General features: G+C 45.2%; 1 protein-coding gene across 2 annotated transcripts in view; it reads right to left on the reverse strand.

The window, feature by feature from the left end:
* The window catches only part of FAM19A4 (family with sequence similarity 19 (chemokine (C-C motif)-like), member A4), a 113,762-nt gene that overhangs the window by 14,265 nt on the left and 76,746 nt on the right, over positions 1-22,751 (reverse strand). For both annotated transcript variants that reach the window (XM_005857185.2, XM_005857186.2), the window contains exon 3: positions 1,525-1,680. In XM_005857185.2, the coding sequence (XP_005857247.1) occupies positions 1,525-1,680 (156 nt within the window). The remainder of the gene's footprint in view (positions 1-1,524; positions 1,681-22,751) is intronic.

Below are 22,751 nucleotides of genomic sequence, written 5' to 3' on the forward strand. Positions count from 1 at the left end.
AGGGGGGGGGCCCGGCCCCGAGGGGGGGGGGGGGGGTGACAGTGGGGCAGAGAAAGGTGGACTGACCTGAGAGAGAAGGAGACAGAATGGCTATGACTTGGCTTCAGTTGATGGAGAAAATACATAACACACTGTCCCAGTTGGAGATGCAGGAATTTAGAAAATTTCTTTTAAATGCATTTTTAGTGTTAAAGATCTTTACCTTTTTTTACAGGTACACAATCCCTTACCTATAATCCCCAAATCCAAAAAGCTCTGAAAATGAAAAGGATTTCTGTAAGATGGCAGCAAAACCTGACTTGAATTAGAGTGAGGCTCTTCATCCTACCTGCCCCTTCTGCATGACTATCCATATACCTCACTGTAGAAATATTAATATCTGTGATTATGAGGTGCAACTGGAGAAGACAGAGGGTTTGTTACGTGATAGATGGTATATGCACTATGTTACCTTCATAAAAATCTGACGACACCTGAATTTGGCAACACATTTGGCCCTCAGGGTTTCTGACAAGGAAACGTAGAAGGGAAATTTTCCATGTTCCCTCTCCAGCTTTAGAGTAACTGAGATTACGCTGATACAACACCACTGGTGAGCAAACAGCCCATAAAGAGGTGCCTGGAGGAGAGAGGGGAGGGAGTCAGCTATTATTTTCGATTGTGCAATAGATCTGCAGTTAAGAATATGTCTTGTGCACGTGTATCTGTGTGTGTGTGCATGTGTCTGTGTGTGTGGGCATGTGTCTGTGTGTTTGTGTGTTTGTGTGTGTGGGCATGTGTCTGTGTGCGTGTGTGTCTGTGTGTGTGGGTGCATGTGTGCTTTAACTGCCGACCTTTACATGTGCATCAGATGAGACTGGAAGAGTTCATTTTCTGGGAGGTTTCATGCCACTGTTGAGAAACTCTACAAGACTTAACCTCATAGCTGTTTTCCTGGGAACTAATGTTTCTAACAAGGTGTCTCCTGGGAAAAGGAAGGACATCAAAAGGAATCAATCCCAGGCCTCCACCTACAAACATCAACATTCACTCTGCTGGGCAGAGTACTCTGCTAGGATTTGGAGACGACAAATGAATAATACTACACAATCCCAAATTGTTCTCTGAGAAGTTGCACCAAAGAAGATGCTTTATAATGTTTGTTAAAATAATAATAAACTAGAAATTAAGAAAATATTTGTCTATAACATTAACATAAGGTGAGAAAACCAGGCTGAGTCCAGAGTTTGAGAGCAGGAAGTGTCTAAGGAAGCAGATGGGATAGTGGGTCAGAAGAAATCAAAGCATGTCTTCCTGACTGTCCAGTAATGGGACTCCCCACTGGTACCTCTTAAGGGACATCATTATTAACCTACCTTACTAATTATGAAATTTGTGGAGTTACATTTATGTTCACTTTTGGGGTAACACTGACCTAGAATAAACCTAGTTTTCTTTGCATTGCAAAGACAGTAAAGTTGGGAGATTCTTGGTAGTTGTAGGCCCTTCCTGCAATATTAGAGAAACAGACCAGAATGGTCTTACCTTCAACACAGGAAGGCTGAGCCCGAGTGGTGCCGGCAACCTGTCCTGGGAAGCAGGAACACTTGACTGTTTGTGATCGCTCTTCTATGTGGTTTTTGTTACAGCACCTGTGCACAGCAACCACCTCACAGGTCCCCTGCTTGACATGATGCTGACCTGGTAGGTAAAGGGGGAGAAAAACAGACCCAGGGCTGTTATGAGGAAAGGACACCACCAAGAACAAGAATGACGCCATGGCTTCATTTTCCAACTTCCTATGCTGCCTAAGAATCTTTGCAATTTTTATTTTGATGCAATTTCACATGCAAACTAGAGGCCCGGTGCATAAAATTCTTGCCTGGGTGGGGTCCCTAGGCCTGGCGTGCCATCAGGGCTGATCAGGGCCAGGCCAATCCCTGGCAGGGTCAGGAGAGGAGGTTACGGTTGCTGGGCCGGGTGCGGAAGGAACAGATGCCAGACGCCAACGCTGCCCTTGGCGCCCCGCCACCCCATGGTTCCCGGTCTCCCCCTTCCCCTCCTTCCCTCAGTGCCACACCGCCACACCCCCGGGGGCCTGCTGGCCAGGGGGAGGAATGGGGGAAGGGGGAAGGTTTCAATCCCCAGTTTGGAACTTGCAGGAGGCAGTCAATCAATGATTCTCTATCGTCATTGATATTTCTATTTCCATGTCCGAAATCAATCAAATACATATTCTTAAAATGCAAGGTTTTTAGAGGAAGAAAGGTAGGGCAAGGGAGCTATTGACAGGGGGGCATTTGAGATCTTGCTCACATTTCAAATAGGATAACATAAGGTGGTCCTCAGGGGTGACAGGTGAGGAGTGGCAGTGGGTGGAGCAGGGCACTGCGGGCTAAGGAATGGTTCCATGTCCAAAATCAATCAAATATATATTCTTAAAATGCAAGGTTTTTAGAGGAAGAAAGGTAGGGCAAGGGAGCTATTGACAGGGGAGCATTTGAGATCTTGCTCACATTTCAAATAGGATAACATAAGGTGGTCCTCAGGGGTGACAGGTGAGGAGTGGCAGTGGGTGGAGCAGGGCACTGCGGGCTAAGGAATGGGCTGTAATGACTGGGAATATCTGTGACAGTGTCACCGAGCATGTGTTGGGGCCAGCGCTGGGATCATTCATCCCCAAGAGGTTTTGATTCCGAAGGGGAGGAGAAACATGGAGATCAGCGGACCTTTCTTAGCCTAGAAGGTGAGGCAGGCAGCAGGAGTCTACAAATGTAAACACACAGTGTAACTTGCTGTCAGTCAGCGGCCAAATCAATGCCCAGCCGGCCCTGGTGGCTGTGCCCTGCCACTCTCTGGCTGTGCTGAGGTGCTATTGGCCGGGGAAGCCAAAGCCATGCCCCCAAGCACACGTAGTATATGAAGGGGCAGGCAGGAGGCCAGAAGCTGGAAGTCGGAGCTGAGGCAGCCTGGCAGTGCTGCGTCCACCATGGAGCTGGACAGGAAGCAGCTGTCGGTGCAACCGGCTTTGGAGTTGGAGGGTCTGCGCTTACTGAACATCACTGGAGGGGCCTCAGGAGGCCTTTCCCTCCTGGAGCCGTTCTTCCCAGGGTGGTGGCGTCAGCCACTTTTTTTTTTCCAATTTATTTTTTTTATTGGAAAGCAAGCTCTGGGCTTGCGGTTCCTGGGATCCCTGGGCCATAGAGTGCGCCTCCAGGCCTCACTGCACCCCCCTCCCCCTCCTCCTGTGTTGAGCATCTGGCCCCGGTGGTCAGTTCGCATCATAGCGACTGGTCGACTGGTCGTTCCACTGTAATGATCACTGGGCTTTTATTATATAGGATGTATATAACAATGTCAGAGGGGAGAGGTGGGGTCAAGATGACAGCAGGAAGATCCTGGGCTCACCTCCTCCCACCAACACATCAAAACTAACTGCAGAACAAATTCTCTACAACCGAGAATATAGAGAAAAAGCCACATCGAGATGGGTAAGGGGTCAGCAGAGAGGCATGCCACAGTGGGAGGGATATCACAGCCTGAAGGCTGCCTGGAGGAGTGAGGCGTCTGACCCACCTCAGGCTCTCCGGCGTGGACCTGCTCCAGGAAGAGGAGCCCTAACATCTGGTTGTGAGAACCAGCAGGGCTTGTGTTCTAGAAACTGAGGGCTCTGGGGTAGCAAGCACCCTCCCTCCCAGGGTCTCTGCACAAGTCACTCATTCTGAATCAAAGCACAGGGGTCATTCGTGAAAGAGATACATTGACTATTTTTAGGGTGTCCGCTGGAGGGATTTGGTGGGCTCTCTCTGGGAACAGAGGCAATAGTGAGTGCCTTTCTCCCCTTGTTTGTTTTGTTTGCTCTCCTGCTTTCCAGCCTGCCGGACACTCTCCATTACGCTGCTAACCATTCTACCCACCCGGCATTACCCTGAGGACCTACAGAGCCAACCACCTTCCAAAGCAGCACTGCTCCCCACCCTAGAACTCAGTGGCAGCCCAGGAGGCCTGGAAAGTAGGGGCTCTGTTCCCACCACCTGGAGATGGCCAGAAACATCCCCAAAGTGGGGTTGGAGGGGCCAGACCCTACGCACCAATGTATCCACAATAGTAGTGACCAGGCCTCAGCCATCCACCCTGGAGGCTGCTCTGTACACCAGCAACAGTGGCAGCAGGCCAGGCCAGAGGCCAGCCCAACCCCCCACTACCCCTCAGCAGGCCAGGCCATCAGACAAATGAGCTGCAGACCAGCCCACCCAACACAGTGCCCTCACAGTTGCAGCCCAAGCACAAGAGCATACACAGCCCACACAGGGGATGCCCTGGAAAACCAGGCCCTGGTGACCAGGGGTTGTGCTACTGGCCCCATGGGACACCTGCTACATGAGGTCACTCTCCCAGTACCGTGAGACACACCTAATACACAGAAACAGAGTCTTAGGCCAAATGAGGAGACACAAAATTTCTTCCAAATTAGAAAACAAGACAAAACCCTAAAAAAAGAACTAAATAAAGTGGAGACAGGCAATCAACCAGATAAAAAATTCAAAGTAATGGTCATAAGAGTGCTCACCAAACTCAGGAGAGGAGTGGGTAAACACAGGGAGCACTTCAACAAAGAGATAAAAACATCAGAACTAAATAATACAATAATTAAAGGAAAATATACTAGAGAATATCAATAGCAAATATGAGGCAGAAGAACAGGTCAGCGACATGGTAGACAAAATAGTGGAAATCACCGAATTGGAAAACCAAAAATAAATAAATTTTTAAAATGAGGAGAGTGTAAGGAACCTCTGAGACAAAATTAGGCATTCTACCTTTTGCATTATAGAGTCCCAGGAGAAGAGAGGGAAAGGGACAGAAAACCTATTCAAAGAAATAATAAACAAAAACTTCCCTAACCTGGCAAAGGAAATAGGCATCCAAGTCCAGGAAGCACTGGAACATTCTCCAAGATAGACCACATTAGGCCACAGACAATTCTCAATGAATATATATATATAAAAGGCTAATATGCTAAGTGTCTCTCCTACCATCTAACTGGTCACTATGATGAGCGCTGACCACCGGGGGCACACACTCAATGCAGAAGCGACCAAGCTGCAGTGATGGCAGTGGCAGTTCTCGGGTGATGCACTTCAAAACGAGAGAGGAGGGAGCCTGATTCCTCGCGGGGCCGTGTGATTCCATCTTCGGCCGTGGGTTATGTTGTTGCTGGGGCACTATTGGCCCCGAATCTGGTTTACTGCACACTTGCATTCACGTTCTACACCCTGTACGACAGCAACTTTGCTAAAAGGCTAATATGCTAAGGGTCCCTCCTACCATCCAACTGGTCACTATGATGAGTGCTGACCACTGGGGGCACACACTCAATGCAGAAGCGGCCAAGTTGCAGTGATGGCAGTGGCAGTTCTCGGGTGATGCACTTCAAAACGAGAGAGGAGGGAGCCTGATTCCTCTCAGGGCCGCGTGATTCCATCTTCGGCCGTGGGCTATGTTGTTGCTGGGGCACTGTCAGCCCTGAATCTGGTTTACTGCACACTTGCATTCACGTTCTACACCCTATACCACAGCAACTTTGCAGAGTGCCCTCTGGCACTCCAGGACCCCTCAGGGGATGTCAGAGAGCCAGTTTTGGCCAGATCCCTGCAGGCCAGGTGGAGGGCCCTGCCTGCCAGAGGGACCCTGCTCACTCCACAGATGCCAGGGAGGGACCGCAGGAGGTTGGCTTCAGGGCATGTCCGGCCCATTTCACCCAGTCCCACCCACCAGCCACCTTCTAATTAATTTCCTTTCAATGTGCATGAATCCGTGCACCAGGTCACTAGTTTAAGAATAAAATAATATCAAGCATCTTCTCAGACCACAATGGTATGAAACTAGAAACCAATTATAAGAAAAAAATGAAAAAGCACAAAGGGGGCTAAACAAACAATATGCTACTTAATGATTAATGGACAAAGAAATCAAAGAAAAAGAAAAATATCTTAAGACAAATGAAAGTGAAAACAACATTCTAAAATCTATGGGATATAGCAAAAGCAGTTCTAAGATTGAAGTTCACAGCGATACAGACCAACCTCAAGAAATAAGAAAAATCTCAAATAACAAATGTAACTTTACACCTAAGGCAACTAGAAAAAAAAGGAAAAACAAAGCCAAAAGTTAATAGAAAGAAGGATATAATAAAGATCGAAGCAGAAATAAATGTAATACAGCTTTAGAAAACAACAGAAAAGATCAATAAAACTAAAGCTGGTTATTTTGAAAAGATTTTTTAAAATTGATAAACTTTTAGCCAGAATCATTAAAAAAAGAGAGAGAAAAAGGACTCAAATAAATAAAATGGGAAATTAAAGTGGGGAAGTTTCAACTGACACCACAGAAATAAAAGGAATCATAAGAGATTACTACAAATAATTATACTGTCACTATTTGCAGATGAGATAACACTATATATAGAAAACCATAAAAAAGTCACCAAAAAACTATGAGAACTAAAAAGTGAATTCAGTAAAGTTGCAGAACACAAAATTAATATAAGAAATCAGTTGTGGCCCTAACCAGTTTGGCTCAGTGGGTAGAACATCGGCCTGTAGACTGAAGGGCTGAAGGGTCCCGGGTTTGACTCCAGTCCTGGGCACATGCCAGAGTTGCAGGCTCAATCCCCAGTATAGGGTGTGCAGAAGGCAGCTGATCAATGATTCTTTCTCATCTTTGAAAGAATCTCCCTCTTTCTTCCTCTCTCTAAAATCAATAAAAATATTTTTAAAAAAGAAATCAGTTGTGGCCTGGCCAGTGTGGCTCAATGATTGAGCATTGACTCATGAACCAAGAGGTCACTGTTCAATTCCAGTGGGGGGTGTGCAGGAGGCAGCCGATTGATGTTTCTCTCTCATTGATATTTATATCTCTCTATCCTTCTTCCTTCTTCTCTCTCTAAAATCAATAAAAACATATTTTTATAAAAGAAATCAGTTGTATTTTTATACACTAATAACAAACCATTGGGAAGAGCAATCAAGAAAAAAATCTCATTTATAATTGCATCACAAATAATAAAATACACAGGAATAAATTTAACCAAGCAGGTGAAAGACCTATACACTGGAAACCATAAGATATTGAAGAAAGAAACTGGGAACACAAATAACTGAAAAGATACACCATGCTTACAGTATTGTTAAATGTCTGTCCACAAAGCACTCATAGGGTCAATGCAATCCCTATCAAAATACCAATGGCATTTTTCACAGAACTAGAACAAATAATTTTAAAATTTATATGGAACACAAAAGACCTCAAATAACTAAAGCAATCTTGAAAAAGAAGAACAAAGTTGGAGGTGTCATACTCACTGATTTTATACTACAAAGCTATAATCATCAAAACAGTCTGATACTGGCAAAAAAAAAAGTAGACACATAAATCAATGGAACAAGATAAATAGCTCAGAAATGAACCCACTCCCACGTGGTCAATTAATCTATGACAAAGGAGGCAAGAACATACAATGGGGAAAAGATAGTCTATTCAATAAATGGTGTGGAGAAAACTGGACAGCTACATGCAAAAACATGAAACTAGACCACTTTCTTACACTATATAAAAAAATAAACTCAAAATGGATTAAAGACTTAAATGCAAGACCAGACACCATAAAACTCCTGGAATAAAACATAAGTAGTAAATTCTTTGACATCAATCTTAGTAATAATTTTCTGTGTATGTCTCCCCAAGCAAGGGCAATGAAACCAACAATAAACAAATGAGACTGCATTAAACTAAAGAGATTTTGCAAAGGAAAGGAAACTATCAACAGAATTAAAAGGCAACCCACTAAATGGCAGAATACATTTGCAATTTTGATGCATGCAACAAGGGTTTAATATCCAAAATATATAATGACCTCATATAAGTCAACATAAAAAAAAATCTGATTTAAAATTAGAGGACCTGAATAGACATTTTCCCAAAGAAGATATACAGATGGCCAACAGACACATGAAAAGATGCTCAACATCCCTAATCATCAGGAAATGCAAATAAAATCCCAATGAAATCACCTCACACCTGTCAGCTTGGCTATTATAAAGAAAAACGTGTTGTCGAGAATGTAGAGAAAAGGAAACCCTCATGCACTGTTGGGGGAATGCAGGTTGTTGCAGCCACTATGGAAAACAGTACGGAGGTTCCTCACATAGGACTGCCATGTGACCCAGCAATTCCACTTCTGGATATCTATCAAAAATAAAAAATAAAACTAACTCAAAAATACATGCACACTATGTTCATAGCAGCATTATTTAAAACTAGAGGCCCAGTGCACAAAATTCATACATGGGGGGTGGGGGTCCCTCAGCCCAACCCACAACAATGCCAGCATCCCTCGCCCTGGCCTCTGGCCCGAGGCCCCTCCCCTCCCTCCGCGTGGTTGGGGCATGGACGCTGGGCTTGTGTTGCCGGGGTGATGCCATCAACGTCCCACCCTGGCCACTATGGGCCCCTCCATCTTTGTTGTGGAGTGATGGTTAATTTACATATTACTCTTTTATTAGATAGGATAGCCAAGATATGGAAGTAACCTCAGTGGCCACTGATAGATGAATGGATAAAGAAGATGCGGTACACACACACACACACACACACTGGAATATTACTCAGCCATAAAAAAGAATGAAATCTTACCATTTGTAACAACATGAATGGAGTATATGCTAAGTGAATTAATTCAGAGAAAGAGAAATACTATATGATCCCATTAATATGTGGAATCCAAAAAATAAAAACAAGCAAACAAAACAAAAACAGACTCATAGACAGAGAACAGATTGATAGTTGCCAAGGGGAAGGGGATAGGGAGAAGAGTGAGAAACATGAAGGGGATTAAAAAGTACAAATTTCCAGTTATAAAATCAGTAAGTCACAGAATGTAATGTGTGACATAGGGAATAGAGTCAATAATACAAAAATAACCTTGTAGGGTGTTGGGTGGTTACTAGACTTATTATGGTGATCACTTTATTAGGCATATAAATGCTGAATGAACATATTATACAACTTAAACTTGTGCCATGCCAGCACGGCCAAGGTTGAACCTGAGTTGGGGCAGTGAAGGATTTAGAAAAGACAGACAAGAGAAGAAAGCTGGGTCTGGGTGGGACGCTGCCCTCTCTGATGGAGAGAGACAGTGCCACGGCCTGTAAGCCATCTCTTTATTTTATAGCCAGATTCCACGAGGCAAAGTAAGGGCGTGGTTACAACGTTCTCGTGGGTTTCAAATCTACTCAGTTACATGCACCTGAACCCTATCAAGCCCACATCACTCAGGCACATGGGGCCACGTGATCAGACCATAGGTTCAAGCTTGCAACTATAGCTGCTGGCTATAATTGTGCTGGGAGGGCTTTGCCCTCCAAGCTGTGACTTGCACGTGGCCATGAGAGGACTGTGCCCTCTCATTAGTCTGAGGCTTGAACCTGTCCAAACACTGTAGCTGCTCTCCACATAAACTAATGTAATATTGTATATTAACTATATCTTAATTTTTAAAACTTTTTAAAGAAAGAATTCACAGTGAGGAGGATGATACTTCAGTGATCATTTGATCATTTCTTCTTCCAGCATGCATTTTTCAGGGTTGTTTGACAGTGGCTATGTTTTGTTTTTCATATAAAAACAACAAAGGTAACTGACACTAAGGTTTTCCCCTCAAACTTCTTCAGCTGCTGCACACAGTACTCATAAATAGGTTCGATCATATAGATCACTTCTAGGCCATGCTTCCAAAGACACGCCATGAAGGCCGAGTTAGCGACCTGGTCCTTGGTCTCCCCTGTAGTGTAGTAGATGTGCTTCTGGTTCTCCGTCATTCTTGTGCAGTAGTCCTTGAGGGAGACCATCTCATCACCAGATGTGTAGTATCTTAATAGCTCAGAGAACTTCTTCCAGTTTTGAGAACTTCATGAATTCCAAGCTTAATATTTTTAGAAAACTGCTCATAAAACTTTTTGTAGTTCTCCTAGTAACTGTCCATAGGGTTTGTCTCCAAAGAAAAGGATTGTGTAGCATAGCAGAAATATAAGCTACCTAGGCATATGTTGTAAAGCTGTTTGAAATTAACTCAGAGCAAATTTTGTGAATAGAAGTGCAGTGCTCTCGTCACATTCTGCTTTAAAAGGTTATGGCAAATACAAATTTAAAAAAAAACAACAACAAAGGTAAGTTTGAACATTTTTTAAAGCTCTCAAGAATAGTGCAAATAATTTCTATGAGCCTGTGGTACAAAGAAATTCGACCCCCAAAAGATTCAACCCCTGCTTATGTTATATTACTTACATGGCACAGATTTTGCAGGTATCATTAAGGTCACTAATTGATTTTAATAAAGAGAAATCAGTCAGACAGTGAAAGACACATACCATATGATTTCACTTATATGTGGGATCTAAAAAACAAAATAAACGAAGAAAACAGAAACTCAGAAATGCAGAGAACAAATTGGCAGTTGCTAGATAGGAGTGAGTTGGGGGCTGGGTGAAAAGGGGGAAGGGATTAAGAAGGACAATGACCAGTTATAAACAGAGGCATGGGGATGTAAAGCAGTGTGGAGAGCACAGTCAATAATAGAGCAACAACTGTATGTGTTGTCAGAGGTACTGAACTTTCAGGGCAATCAGTTTGTAACAGGGAGTAGGTTGTTTAATTTATATCACAATACATTTTATTACTTAGGGGGTCTCTTGTTATAACAGAAACTGATCCGAGCCAAATTAATCCGAAGAGAATTTATTGGGAAAGTATCAGGAGACTGCAGAACCAAGAGAGAACTTATCTTATTAAGTGGAATGTTCCTTATGGCTGACCCTGAATAAATCATTCCATTGTATGAGTCTGTCATACTGCTCAAGGCAAGGTCAGCTGTGAAACCACCATCTCAGCCCCCAACCATCCCGCCGCCTAGTGTCCACAGCTTTGTGCAGTCCCTTCCCACATGGAAACAGCTTGGTCCTTATGACCAAGGGCAGGCAGTAGAAGTGATGGCACGTCACTTCCAAGACTGGGTGGCCACTCAGTGCACCTCAGATCACGCCCTCTGGGGCAAGCATGGCATGAGAGCACCTGGAGAGAGGCCTGTGTGTCAAGATGTAAAGCAGTGTGGAGAGCACAGTCAATAATAGAGCAACAACTGTATGTGTTGTCAGAGGTACTGAACTTTCAGGGCAATCAGTTTGTAACAGGGAGTAGGTTGTTTAATTTATATCACAATACATTTTATTACTTAGGGGTCTCTTGTTATAACAGAAACTGATCCGAGCCAAATTAATCCGAAGAGAATTTATTGGGAAAGTATCAGGAGACTGCAGAACCAAGAGAGAACTTATCTTATTAAGTGGAATGTTCCTTATGGCTGACCCTGAATAAATCATTCCATTGTATGAGTCTGTCATACTGCTCAAGGCAAGGTCAGCTGTGAAACCACCATCTCAGCCCCCAACCATCCCGCCGCCTAGTGTCCACAGCTTTGTGCAGTCCCTTCCCACATGGAAACAGCTTGGTCCTTATGACCAAGGGCAGGCAGTAGAAGTGATGGCACGTCACTTCCAAGACTGGGTGGCCACTCAGTGCACCTCAGATCACGCCCTCTGGGGCAAGCATGGCATGAGAGCACCTGGAGAGAGGCCTGCGTGGCATGAAACTGAGGTCTGCAGCCAACAGTCCCGGAAGTGAGCTGGTAAGCAGACTGCCTTCCCCACGGGCCGGTGCTGCTCTGTGGCACACAGAGCCGCCCAGTGGTGGCTGTCACTGCCACGTTAGGTTATAAAAGACAGCAGCGCACTCACTTGCGTGCTCACCACTCACTCTGGGGAAACCATGTTGTGTGTAGCTCTATGAAGGGGCCGCTGGGCCCACAACTGAAGTCTACTGCCATCAGTCAGTCATCTGAGTGAATGGAGGTGCAAACTACCGCCGTCCTCCACTGAGTCTTCAAAGACTGCAACACCAGCGACAGCTCAACTGGAATCCAACAAAGGAGGCAGGCCCACCCCACGGAGCCCCTCCCAGATTCCTGATGCTCACAGCCCATGTGAAATAGCTTGTGGATTGTTTTAAGCTTCTAACATTTCAGCTAATTGGTTGCATGACAACAAATAACTAAACTGCCAACTCTGGCTGCACCAAGATGCAGGGACTGAGCTTTGCTCCAATAAAAGCAACATAAACAGGAGTGCAGAGGAGGCGAGGTTTAGAAATGATTAATAAAAGGCAACCTTTTAGAGCACCCTCATGCTTCTCAGATACACCATTTACATATAAATGATTCTGTGAACTACAAGCAATCTCATCACTCATCAGAAGAGGTTTCCGCAGGGTTTCCCACTGGGAAAGGCTTTCCTTGGCTCCTGCTGTTTGGTAATGTGCTTCACATAACCAGTTTAAAAATATTCCACAATTCTGACTTTTCATCCATAAAGACAGGCCTCCCACAAAACAAGCTTTATGTTATTCTGAATTTTTTCTGGCCCTTCCATGTCATACTATCTTAAATATTGGTGGGAGCAAAATTTAGTGACTGGTGACAACAAATACTAAGGGGAAGTTCCGTTTGTAAAACATATAAAAGAAGAACCAGTACCAGAGAAGCAGCCCCAGCATGAGAGGGTCAGCCTGAGGCAGAAGAAAGCATAAATGTGAAAGAAGTAATCCTATCTAATAAAAGCCTAATATGCTACATGTTTGGTCATCCTGTCATCTGTTCAACCAATCAAAGTGTAATATGCTAATGATATGCTAAGGCCGTTCAACCGCTCACTATGATGTGCACTGACCACCAGGGGGCAGACACTCTGACCAGTAGGTTAGCTTGCTGCTGGGGTCCGGCCGATCGGGACTGAGTGAGACAGGGTGGACATGCCCTGGAATACTCCCATGGTTCCTCCCCTGCTGGCCAACCTCTCCTGTCCCTCCCAGGCCTTGATTGTGCACCCGTGGGGTCCCTCGGCCTGGCCTGCACCCTCTTGCAATCCGGGACCCCTTGGGGGATGTCGGAGAGCCAGTTTTGGCATGATCCCGCAGGCATAAAAGGCTAATATGCAAATCGACCAAATGGCAGAATGACGGGTCGCTATGACACACACTAATCACCAGGGGGAAGATGCTCAACGCAGGAGCTGCCCCCTAGTGGTCAGTGCACTCCCACAGGGGGAGCGCATCTCAGCCAAAAGCTGGGCTCATGGCTGGAGAGCCCAGCGGCAGTGGCGAGAGCCTCTTCCACCTCCGTGGCAGTGCTAAGGATGTCCGACTGATGGCTTAGGCCCGCACATCCCCCGAGGCACACTAATCACCAGGGGGAAGATGCTCGACGCAGGAGCTGCCCCCTAGTGGTCAGTGCACTCCCACAGGGGGAGCGCATCTCAGCCAAAAGCTGGGCTCATGGCTGGAGAGCCCAGCGGCAGTGGCGAGAGCCTCTTCCACCTCCGTGGCAGTGCTAAGGATGTCCGACTGATGGCTTAGGCCCGCACATCCCCCGAGGGCTCCCAGACTGCAAGAGGGCCCAGGCCAGGCTGAGGGACAGCCGCCCGCCCCCCCGCTGAGTGCATGAATTTTGTGCACCGGGCCTCTAGTTAAAATATAAACTTAATCAAATGTTCACAACAAAAGTGTGATTTCCCATAGGTAGTTGTATGCAATTGTAAAAGAAATGTAATAGTAATTCCAATGTCAGTAGTAACCCCGGGCTTTAGATCTGAGTAAGCAGAAAAGCGAGGACTGGGAAGAGTTGGTGGGAGATCCTTTTCTGGCCTCCAGTTGCAAATAAGCACTTCAGGTAACATTCCTGACAGCTGACTAGCCACGTGGGGGCAGCAGGAATTCATCCCAGGTCCTGTCTCACTGACAGTACTCCCTGCGGCCACTGTCTCAGTTTGCTCAAACTGCAATAACAAAATACAGACCAAGTGGCTCAAACGACAGGTAATTTCTCATCATTCTGGTGGGTGGATGTGAGACCAAGATACTGCCAATTCCGTTCCTGGTCAGGGGTCTGTTCCTGGCTCTCACTGCCACCTTCTAACCTGTCTGCACAGGGATATAGTGTTCTGGGTCCCTTCCCCTTTTTGGTAAGGACACCGGCCCTATCAGATTAGGCCCATCTTCATGACCTCATTTAACCTTTATCACCTCCTCACAGACACTGTCTCCAAATATAGTCATATTGGGGCAGGAGTAGGGACACAAACATTCAGTCCATAATTGGCATCATGCCTTAATTAGATTTTAAATGACCCCAGGGAGTCCAGAATGAAAGCAGCTTTAAACCTGATTAAGAAAATAAATGTGCTTTAGAAACTTCTTAGAATAGTCAAGAAGTGATTGGGACATTTATTAATAACATTAGAGGCTCAGTGCATGAATTCATTCATGGGTGGGGTCCGGCTAGCCCGCCCTGATTTGGGCCCATGGGGGCGGGGCGGCCGGGGGGAGGGGACCAGGTGGTTGGCTGGCCAGCCCTGGTCCCCAGTCGAACTCCTGGTCAAACTCCTGGTTGAGGAGACAATTTGTATATTAGCCTTTTATTATATAGGATAGTTTGCTTAGAATTTTGTTGTTATCTAGATAACCATCGACAAACACAAATGAAAGAGGTTTTTTTCCTAATCACACTTGTCTGAATAATCAGCTTGTCTGGTCTAGGGTTTTATTCATTTTACAGCACCCACTATTGTATTTTACTGATTTTAAGATACATATTTGTTCATTTTTTAACCTGTTGGGAGGTGTCACAACTGATACCACCTTACCACAATAACTGGCATTGCTTTTCTTTGTTAGAAATACACATAACAGCAGTTTGTCTCACAACTGACAGCCTCTGGGATTTAATAAAATATGGTAACTTGCAGGCACTGTTCTAAATTCTTTACAAAAATTATCCTGTGTAATCTTATTAAAGTGCTACAAGGTAGGTGCTAATATTATTTGTTTTACATTTAACAAAATGTACAAATATCAACTTACCTAAGGTCGCACAACTAGAAATTAGAAAGAGGTGAGCTTTGAAGCCAGACAGCGTCCGTATTCTCACAGAAGGAGGCCCAGGAGGAGTGATGGAGCTAATATCACCCCAACTACAGCCCAAGTGGCATCTCCCCCTCAGCAGGTCACAAGACATGGCTCAGCTTCCCACTGGAAACGCGCTCCCACTGGACGACAGTGTTTATGGGGCTCTGCACAGACGGCCTTCTCTAGATGTGTGTACTGCTGACACTGGACTATGATCTTTGAACACGCGTGTGCCTTATTTCTCCGTAGTCTACAGCCCCTGGCCTAGGAGATAGGAACTCAGAAACAGGTACTTAAAAATGCCCAAAGCATGATGGCAGAAGATAAGGATCCAGTACAGGTTACGCACAGAAATCACTGATTATACTCGTCTGAGCAGCACGTATTATAACATTGTATTAGAGTTCTGCAGAGAAACAGAACCAATAGGATATAAGTAGATATAAAGAGTGAGGATGGAGAGAAGACAGGAGAGGGGAGGTTTGGGGAGGGGGGGATGGGAAGGGAGAGAAGGAGATGGGAAGAGAGAGGAGAGGAGGAGAGATTGTGATTGATTGGTTACGGGTCTTGGCAAGACCCAAGATCCAAAGGATGAGTTGCAAGCTGGAGGCTTAGAAGACGTGATGTTTTAGCTCCAGTCTGAGCCCGAAGGTCTAAGACCCGGGAACTGCTGGTGTCATTGCAGCTGAAAAGCTGTCAGACTTGAGAATCAGCAAGAGCCTATTTGGGTTTGTATCCAAAGGCATAAAAGTACTGAATTCTCTCTTACTCAGGGGATAGTCAGGCTTTTTGTTCCATTCCCACCGTCAACTGATTGGATGAGGCCCACCCACATTAGGGAGGGCAATCTGCTTTACTCAAAATACCTTCCGAAACACCCTCACAGAAATACCCAGAATAATGTTTGACCAAATATCTGGGCATTCCCATGGCCTAGTCAAGCAGACATACAAAATTAACCATCACAATTATCACAACTATGCAATATAGTGTTGCTAGATGAGAAAAGGTGAAATCTGAGAACAGATCAAAGACTAGTGGCTTTGTGGCAAACTTAGTTATTTAACTAGGTTCAGGAGGGATGCCTTGTTCAACAGCTTAGTATCAGAGAGTGGCCATTTCCCGTTGAAACGAAGGTGTGTTTTCCGTTTTAAACAGTGGGGAATATTTTCATTGGAGCTCCGTCTTGAAAACTAAATCTATATACTTGAGACCCATGCAATGAGTGAGAGGTTGTGGCTGAAACTTCCCTATGGAGTTTCTTTCAGGGTTTCAAGGTATGGGTTTGAGTAGATGAGACTGGGTTACCCATGAGGAGCTGGCTAAGAGAGAAAAGCACGCTCTGCCCCGGATGCTGTCTGTTCATCCTCGTCAGCTGCTGAGCCACTGCCTTTCCCATTGTGTCTGGGTAGGTGGATGGAAGGTGTTCATTCTGACTTATTTAACCAACACTTGGATACAGAGCACTATATGCCAGATTCCATTCTCAGTGCCCTGGAAACATGTTTCATAAGTGGGGAAACTTGAAACTGTTTCTTAATTCTTTTCTTCATTCTGAACATGCAATCAGGTGGCACATTTTCTTTTCAAAAAGATGACTTAAAATATTGGCGGGACTGTAAGGTGTAAGAGGCTGGCCTTGGGTCCTCACTTCCCCAATTCGTTCATGTGGACTCGGTTCCAAGCGTTGTGGTAACCCTTCCCTAAAACAACTGATTGCCCTGGGATTGCCATAGAGGATGAGTAACTTTATCTGGAGAGTAATTGTTTAAATGCACGTTTTTATTCTTATTCAAAATGCTTTTAAGAAAGTTGTAAACAACAGGGGACACGTCCAACCAGAGCCTTTCCATTATAAAAGGGATAGACTACAAAAGCACGTCTGCAATAGCTCTGCAGCTGAAACTCCTTGGCCCCTAGAGAGACAGAGGCAGCAGATTGCAGTGACTTTCTTCCTGCTGTTATTTCCCGTGGATCCTTTTCCTTTTGTTCAACTCCTTTCTTCCCTCCCTCCTCCTGCACATCACAAAAAATAAAAATAAATAAAATACCCACCCTCAAAGGGAAGCCTCACCCCCTGCGCTCATCTCAGAAGGCATTGATTTTGTCCACGTGGCGTTCCCTATGGCATCCTCAGGCCTTTGCTGCACGGACACAGAACAGAGGGCGGAGAAGGCTGAAAACAAGATGTCATGAGATGAGAGCAGTCACCACCTTTGGAAAACACGCCCTGTATTCCTAGCATTTCCCTTAGAATTCCCTAGCCCTGCCCCAACGTGGCTTTTAGTCACCAATGGAGATGTCACAACATAGACATTAAGACCATTGTGGCCACGGGACATTCAGCTGGGCAAACTTGGGACCTTAGTTGTGGAGACAAATACCTTCTGAGCCCCTACAAGGTGCCCAGCCCTCTGCTGGGGCTCGGGAGAGAGCAGGAAAGGAGAGATGCCTCTGGGCTCGACAAGCAGGAAACACAAGATGGAAACTCACGATTCTCCTGGGAGGATCCATCACCTGCTCCCTCACAAAGGGAGAACCTGGGCTTGGAGTGGGAATGGCTGAGCTGAGCGCCAGCTTCCAGACCTGAGTAATTTGACGGAGCCCCTCAATCTCACTTTTCTCAAATGTAATAGTCTATTGCCAACCTCACATGATGGTAATGAAGTTTAAATTAAAGTGCTTAATGAACATAGTGAGCTAGATGTCCATTAAGTGAGCTAAATGACTCTTTTGTTTAAATATTAATTTACATTTTGTTGAGCATGTACTCTGTGCCATTCGCATGTAAGCATAACACTGAACAAACAGGTAAAATAACCCTCTTCCTCAAGGACCTATCCTATTTCAGTGAAGAAAGGTACACAAAGCAGGAATGACATTTAAGTTAGAGAGGGCCTACAAAGCTAGCATTGAGTAGGACATTAAAGCAGGAATTAAAGAACAAGATTTTCAGATACCCGCAGGCGGGCAAGAGGCCCTTACAGCTGCAGCCATGTGAGGGCTTAGCAGGAGATGATGCCAGGAAGGTAATGGAGGGTGAATGGGCCATGCTGCAGGCTGGTGGTCACTGTAGGGTCCCTGGAATTTCTCACGATGGGACATGAAGCCCCTGGACCTGTTGAATTTACGGTGACATGATCTGACAGATATTTTTAAAGGATCTATTGTGATGTGATCAAAACAGCCTAAAGAAGAACCAGGATGGGGCAGGGACACAGCTCATGTCACAATAACCAAGGCGAGGTCAGGCTGTCCTGGACTGAAGTCACAGCAGGGAGATGGTGAAAGGTGGAATTCTGGGTATAATGAGAAGTGGCGGTGACAGGATGTGCTGATGGGTTAAATGTCAGATGTGAGAGGAAGAGAGGAGTCAGTACTGACTCCAAAGTTGTGGCCTTGGTTGTCCCCTAAACAAATGAGGGGAACTGGGAGCTTGGTTAAGTATTCGTTGCCAAGTAGAGAGCTAACTTGAGGAAGGTAATGCGGGCAGTTAGACATCTGAGTCTGCAGTTCGAGAGAGAAGTCACTTTTTAAGGTGGACATCTGCTCACCACTGGAACCTGTGGACGGTATACAAAGCATGGGGCTGGATTAAAATCCCCAAAGGAATCATTATGGCTAGAGGATAAAGAAAAGTATCACTTCAAAATTCAGAGTTTGGGAGAAGAGAAGGAGTGGCCAGTGGCCTGAAAAGAGAACCAAAAGCGAAGGTGTGGTGTGGATGTGTTCTGGAAGCCCAGTGGACAAAGGTATCAAGGGTGAATGGGGCCCTGACCAGTTTGGCTCAGTGGATGGAGCGTCGACCTGCAGACTGAAAGGTCCCAGGTTCGATTCCAGTCAAGGGCATGTGCCTTGGTTGCGAGCACATCCCCAGGAGGGGGTGTGCAGGAGGCAGCTGATCGATGTTTCTCTCTCATCGATGTTTCAAACTCTATTTCTCTCCTTTCCTCTCTGTAAAAAATAATAAATAAATAAATAAATAAATAAATAAAAATAAATAAAAAGGGTGAATGGGGAATCATGGTAAATGCTGCTACAAATTCAAGTAACATGAGAACAACTGGATGTTGCAATATTAAGGTCACTGATGCCTTAACAAGAAAAGTATCAGTAGAAAAATGGAAGTAAGTCATGATTGGAATGGGTTACAGAGGGGGCGAAAGGGGGAAATTGGAGACAATAGTAAGAGCTGGAAATGGTGCTGTAGACGGAGAGATATGAGCATGTAACTGATGGCTGAGGAGTAGTCCATTGTGTATAATGGACCACATCTTCTTTACCCAGTCCTCTATCGCACGACACTTTGGTTGTGTCTGTGTCTTGGCCATCGTGAGTAATGCTGCAATGAACATTGGGGTGCATACATCTTTGTGAATACACGATTTTCAGGTTTTCGAGCATATACCCAAGAGAGGGACTGCTGGTAGCACTATTAATTTTTTGAGGAATCGCCAGACTGCTTTCCACAGTGGCTGCAGCAGTCTACATTCCCGCCAGCAGTGAATGAGGGTTCGCTTTTCTCCACAACCTCTCCGACCCTTGTTATTGCTTGTCTTGTTGATAATGGCCATGCTAACAGGTATAAGGTGGTATGTCATTATAGTTTTGATTTGCGTTTCCCTAATTGCCAGTAAGATCAAACATCCTTTCATTTATCTATTGGCTGTTCCTGTCTCCTTGGGAGAGATGTATTTTCAGGTCCTCTGCCCACTTTTTGATTGGGTTGTTTGGTATTGAGTTTTTTATATATCTTGGAAATTAAACCTTTGTCAGAGCAAATATCATCTCCCATCTGGTTGGCTGCCTCTTTGTGTTGTTTGTTTCAGTATCTTTAGCTGTGCAGAAGCTTTTAAGTTTTCTATTGTCCCATTCATTTATTTTTACATTCATTTCCCTTGTCTTTGGGATCAAGTTCATAAAATGTTCTTTACAACCAAGTCCATAAGTTTGGTACCTATAATTTCTTCTATGTCACTTATTGTTTTGGGCCTTATATTTAAGTCTTTGAAGCATTTTGAATTAATTTTTGTACATGGGGACAAACTGTAATCCAATTTCATTCATTTGCATGTGGCTTTCAAGTTTTCCCAGCACCATTTATTGAAGAGACTATCTTTACTCCTTGTGGCTTTAGGAAAGATGCCCAAAGAAGAGGGAAAGTGGGGTTACTGTGCTGTAAAGAACAGGAAAGTCTGCGGCCACCCAGGGCAAGTGGTGATAGAATGTTATGAAACAGCCAGGAAAAATCTAGTACAGCATTCCACTGCTAACGGCGACCATCTCTGAGAAATGAGACCAAGGAAAAGAATTTTTGGAATACACAGGGGCTGGTTTTATAATTAAAGAAAATAAGGCAATTTAAACATGAAAGTAAGTGAAGCAGAAGCTCTGTTAACCAATGTACTGAAACAGGACTTTTCCAACTAGGGTATGTGGACCCCTGGAATACACAGACTTTCCAAGGGAATCACTTCCCAGATTATTCTCCATGCATTTTTTTTAACCTAAACATAGAGGATGTTCCTATGATAGAGGCACATGCATGCCTGCTCTCAGACCCAGCTCACCTTCTCCCACTTTATAAAGAAGAGTAACTTTTGTGCAGCCCATCATCTCACTGTGGCACTAGGAGAAACATGGCTACAGCAACACCTAACAAAAGGAAGTTTGAAATGTGGTGTCAATGAAAGGCCCCTCCCCAATATTCATCCCATTAAGAGATGAAATTCCAATAACGTTTTACGAATGAAGAAGAGTTTCAGATGTTATCTGAACTAAATGAAATCAAAGTGACTAGAATAAAAAGTCCCTGTCGACTTCAGCTCAGTCATTCCCAACAGAGAACCTGGATCTCCTGCTGCAGGGAAGGGGCCCCTGGAAGACCAGCTGCTCTATTCTTACCCGCCTGGGGTGGCCTGCAATGCAGTTCTGCCCCTAACTACCTGAAGTTAGTGCAGCCTCACAGTTAAGGGTCAAATGCTCCATGAGGCTGCCCCCACTTCAGACCCCAGGTCATCCATGCTTACTAATATAGCTCAGATTCGCGGGTTAATTCACTAGAACAACTCACACAACTCAAGCCAGCACCAGACTTATGATCACCAAGAAAACTAGATGTGAGGTGATTTCACTACTGAAATTGTCCAAATATTTAGGAATAATTAATACCAACTCTACATAAACCATTCCAGGAAATGAAAAAGAAGAGGGGGGACATTTACTACCTCATTTTATTTACCCTGATGCTAAATCCAAACAAAAACATTGCCAGCAAAGAAAGTTACCAACCACTATTTCTCATAAACATAGATATAAACATCTATAAACATCTACTTAAAAACAAGCAAATCAGTAAGAGCTAAAATTATAAAACTTTTAGAAAAAATAGGGATACAGCTTAATGACATAGATCGAGCAATGAATTGAATTCTTAAATATGTATATGACAGGAAAAGTATAAACGAGAAAAAAATAGATAGACTGGACTTCATCAGAATTAAAAATATCTCCTCGGGGGCTTGCCTCAATGGCAACAGGCAGGAAGGTAGGGAGGGAGAGAGTGTGAGAGCGCGAGGGAGTGATAGAGGAGTGTGTGGACATGTGTGGTGTGTGTATGAGCTAGGGACAGTTAGATTCTTCAGGTCTTCTAAGGGGCTGCTAAACCAGGCAGTCTTAGACGGCGGAACCCCGCTCCCTGGGCGGCCAGCATGGGCACAGAGACCATGCCATCTTGAGAAACAGAGTTGCTTGAGACTAGGATCCTGGCCTCAGCACCACCCAGTCTGGTCTCAGACGCAAACCAGGACCCCGCAGCCACTGGAGACAGAGACCTGCGACCACAGCTACAGAGCCACAGACACCAAGAGTCCAGAAATCCCCGTGGCAGATCCGTGAGTAACAGAGCCCATCCCCCTCCCCGCAGGCTCGCAGGCAGTGCCATAGTAACTGATAGACCCACCCCTTGCCTGGGCCTCAGTGCTGCTACAGGAACTTTAGCCTGGAAGTGCGTGAACACCGGGAACTGGTCCTGTGTAGCATGGGCCCCGGGACCCCGATTCTCCAGGCAGTAGGCAGCACCAAGCACCAGTGACTTGACTGTGTTTCTTATCACCTGCGCCTGGGTTCCCTGATTCCCTGTGCATTCATACTAAGAGCCAGTGACTCCAATTCTTGGTACATGGGCACACAGGGACCCTGATGCTCAATGCGAGGCCACACGAAGCAACAGAGACTCTGATACTGGATTCTTGGAGAACTCTGACTCCTGGCGCACGCTAGGGGGCGCTGATTTTCAACACGCTCCAGGGGGGGTCTCTGTTTCAGCACAGTGCAGGCAGGGTCCCTGATTCTAAGGGCGCACACGAGGCCACATTGAGCGCTGGTAACACTGACTCTGAGCGAGTCTGGTTCCCACCATCCCACCACAACCACACATCTTAGTGTCAGAGCTCTTCAGTGACACTAGGGTGGTGTGAGGCTCCCACCGCACATGGCCCAGGCCCACGCAACTCGAAGTTTGAACCATCTGGAGATAATCAGAATGGGGAGATGACACAACCCCCAGAAGAAAGAAAATGAGGAGTCGCCAAGAAAGGAAATTAATGAAATTGAAGCATGCAACATAACAGAAAAAGAATTCAGAGTAATGGTTGTACAATTCATTCACCAGATGGATGAGAAAATCAACAACCTATGCAAGA

The sequence above is a fragment of the Myotis brandtii genome, unplaced genomic scaffold (assembly GCF_000412655.1).
Source record: "Myotis brandtii unplaced genomic scaffold, ASM41265v1 scaffold1080, whole genome shotgun sequence".
Lineage (NCBI taxonomy): Eukaryota > Metazoa > Chordata > Mammalia > Chiroptera > Vespertilionidae > Myotis > Myotis brandtii.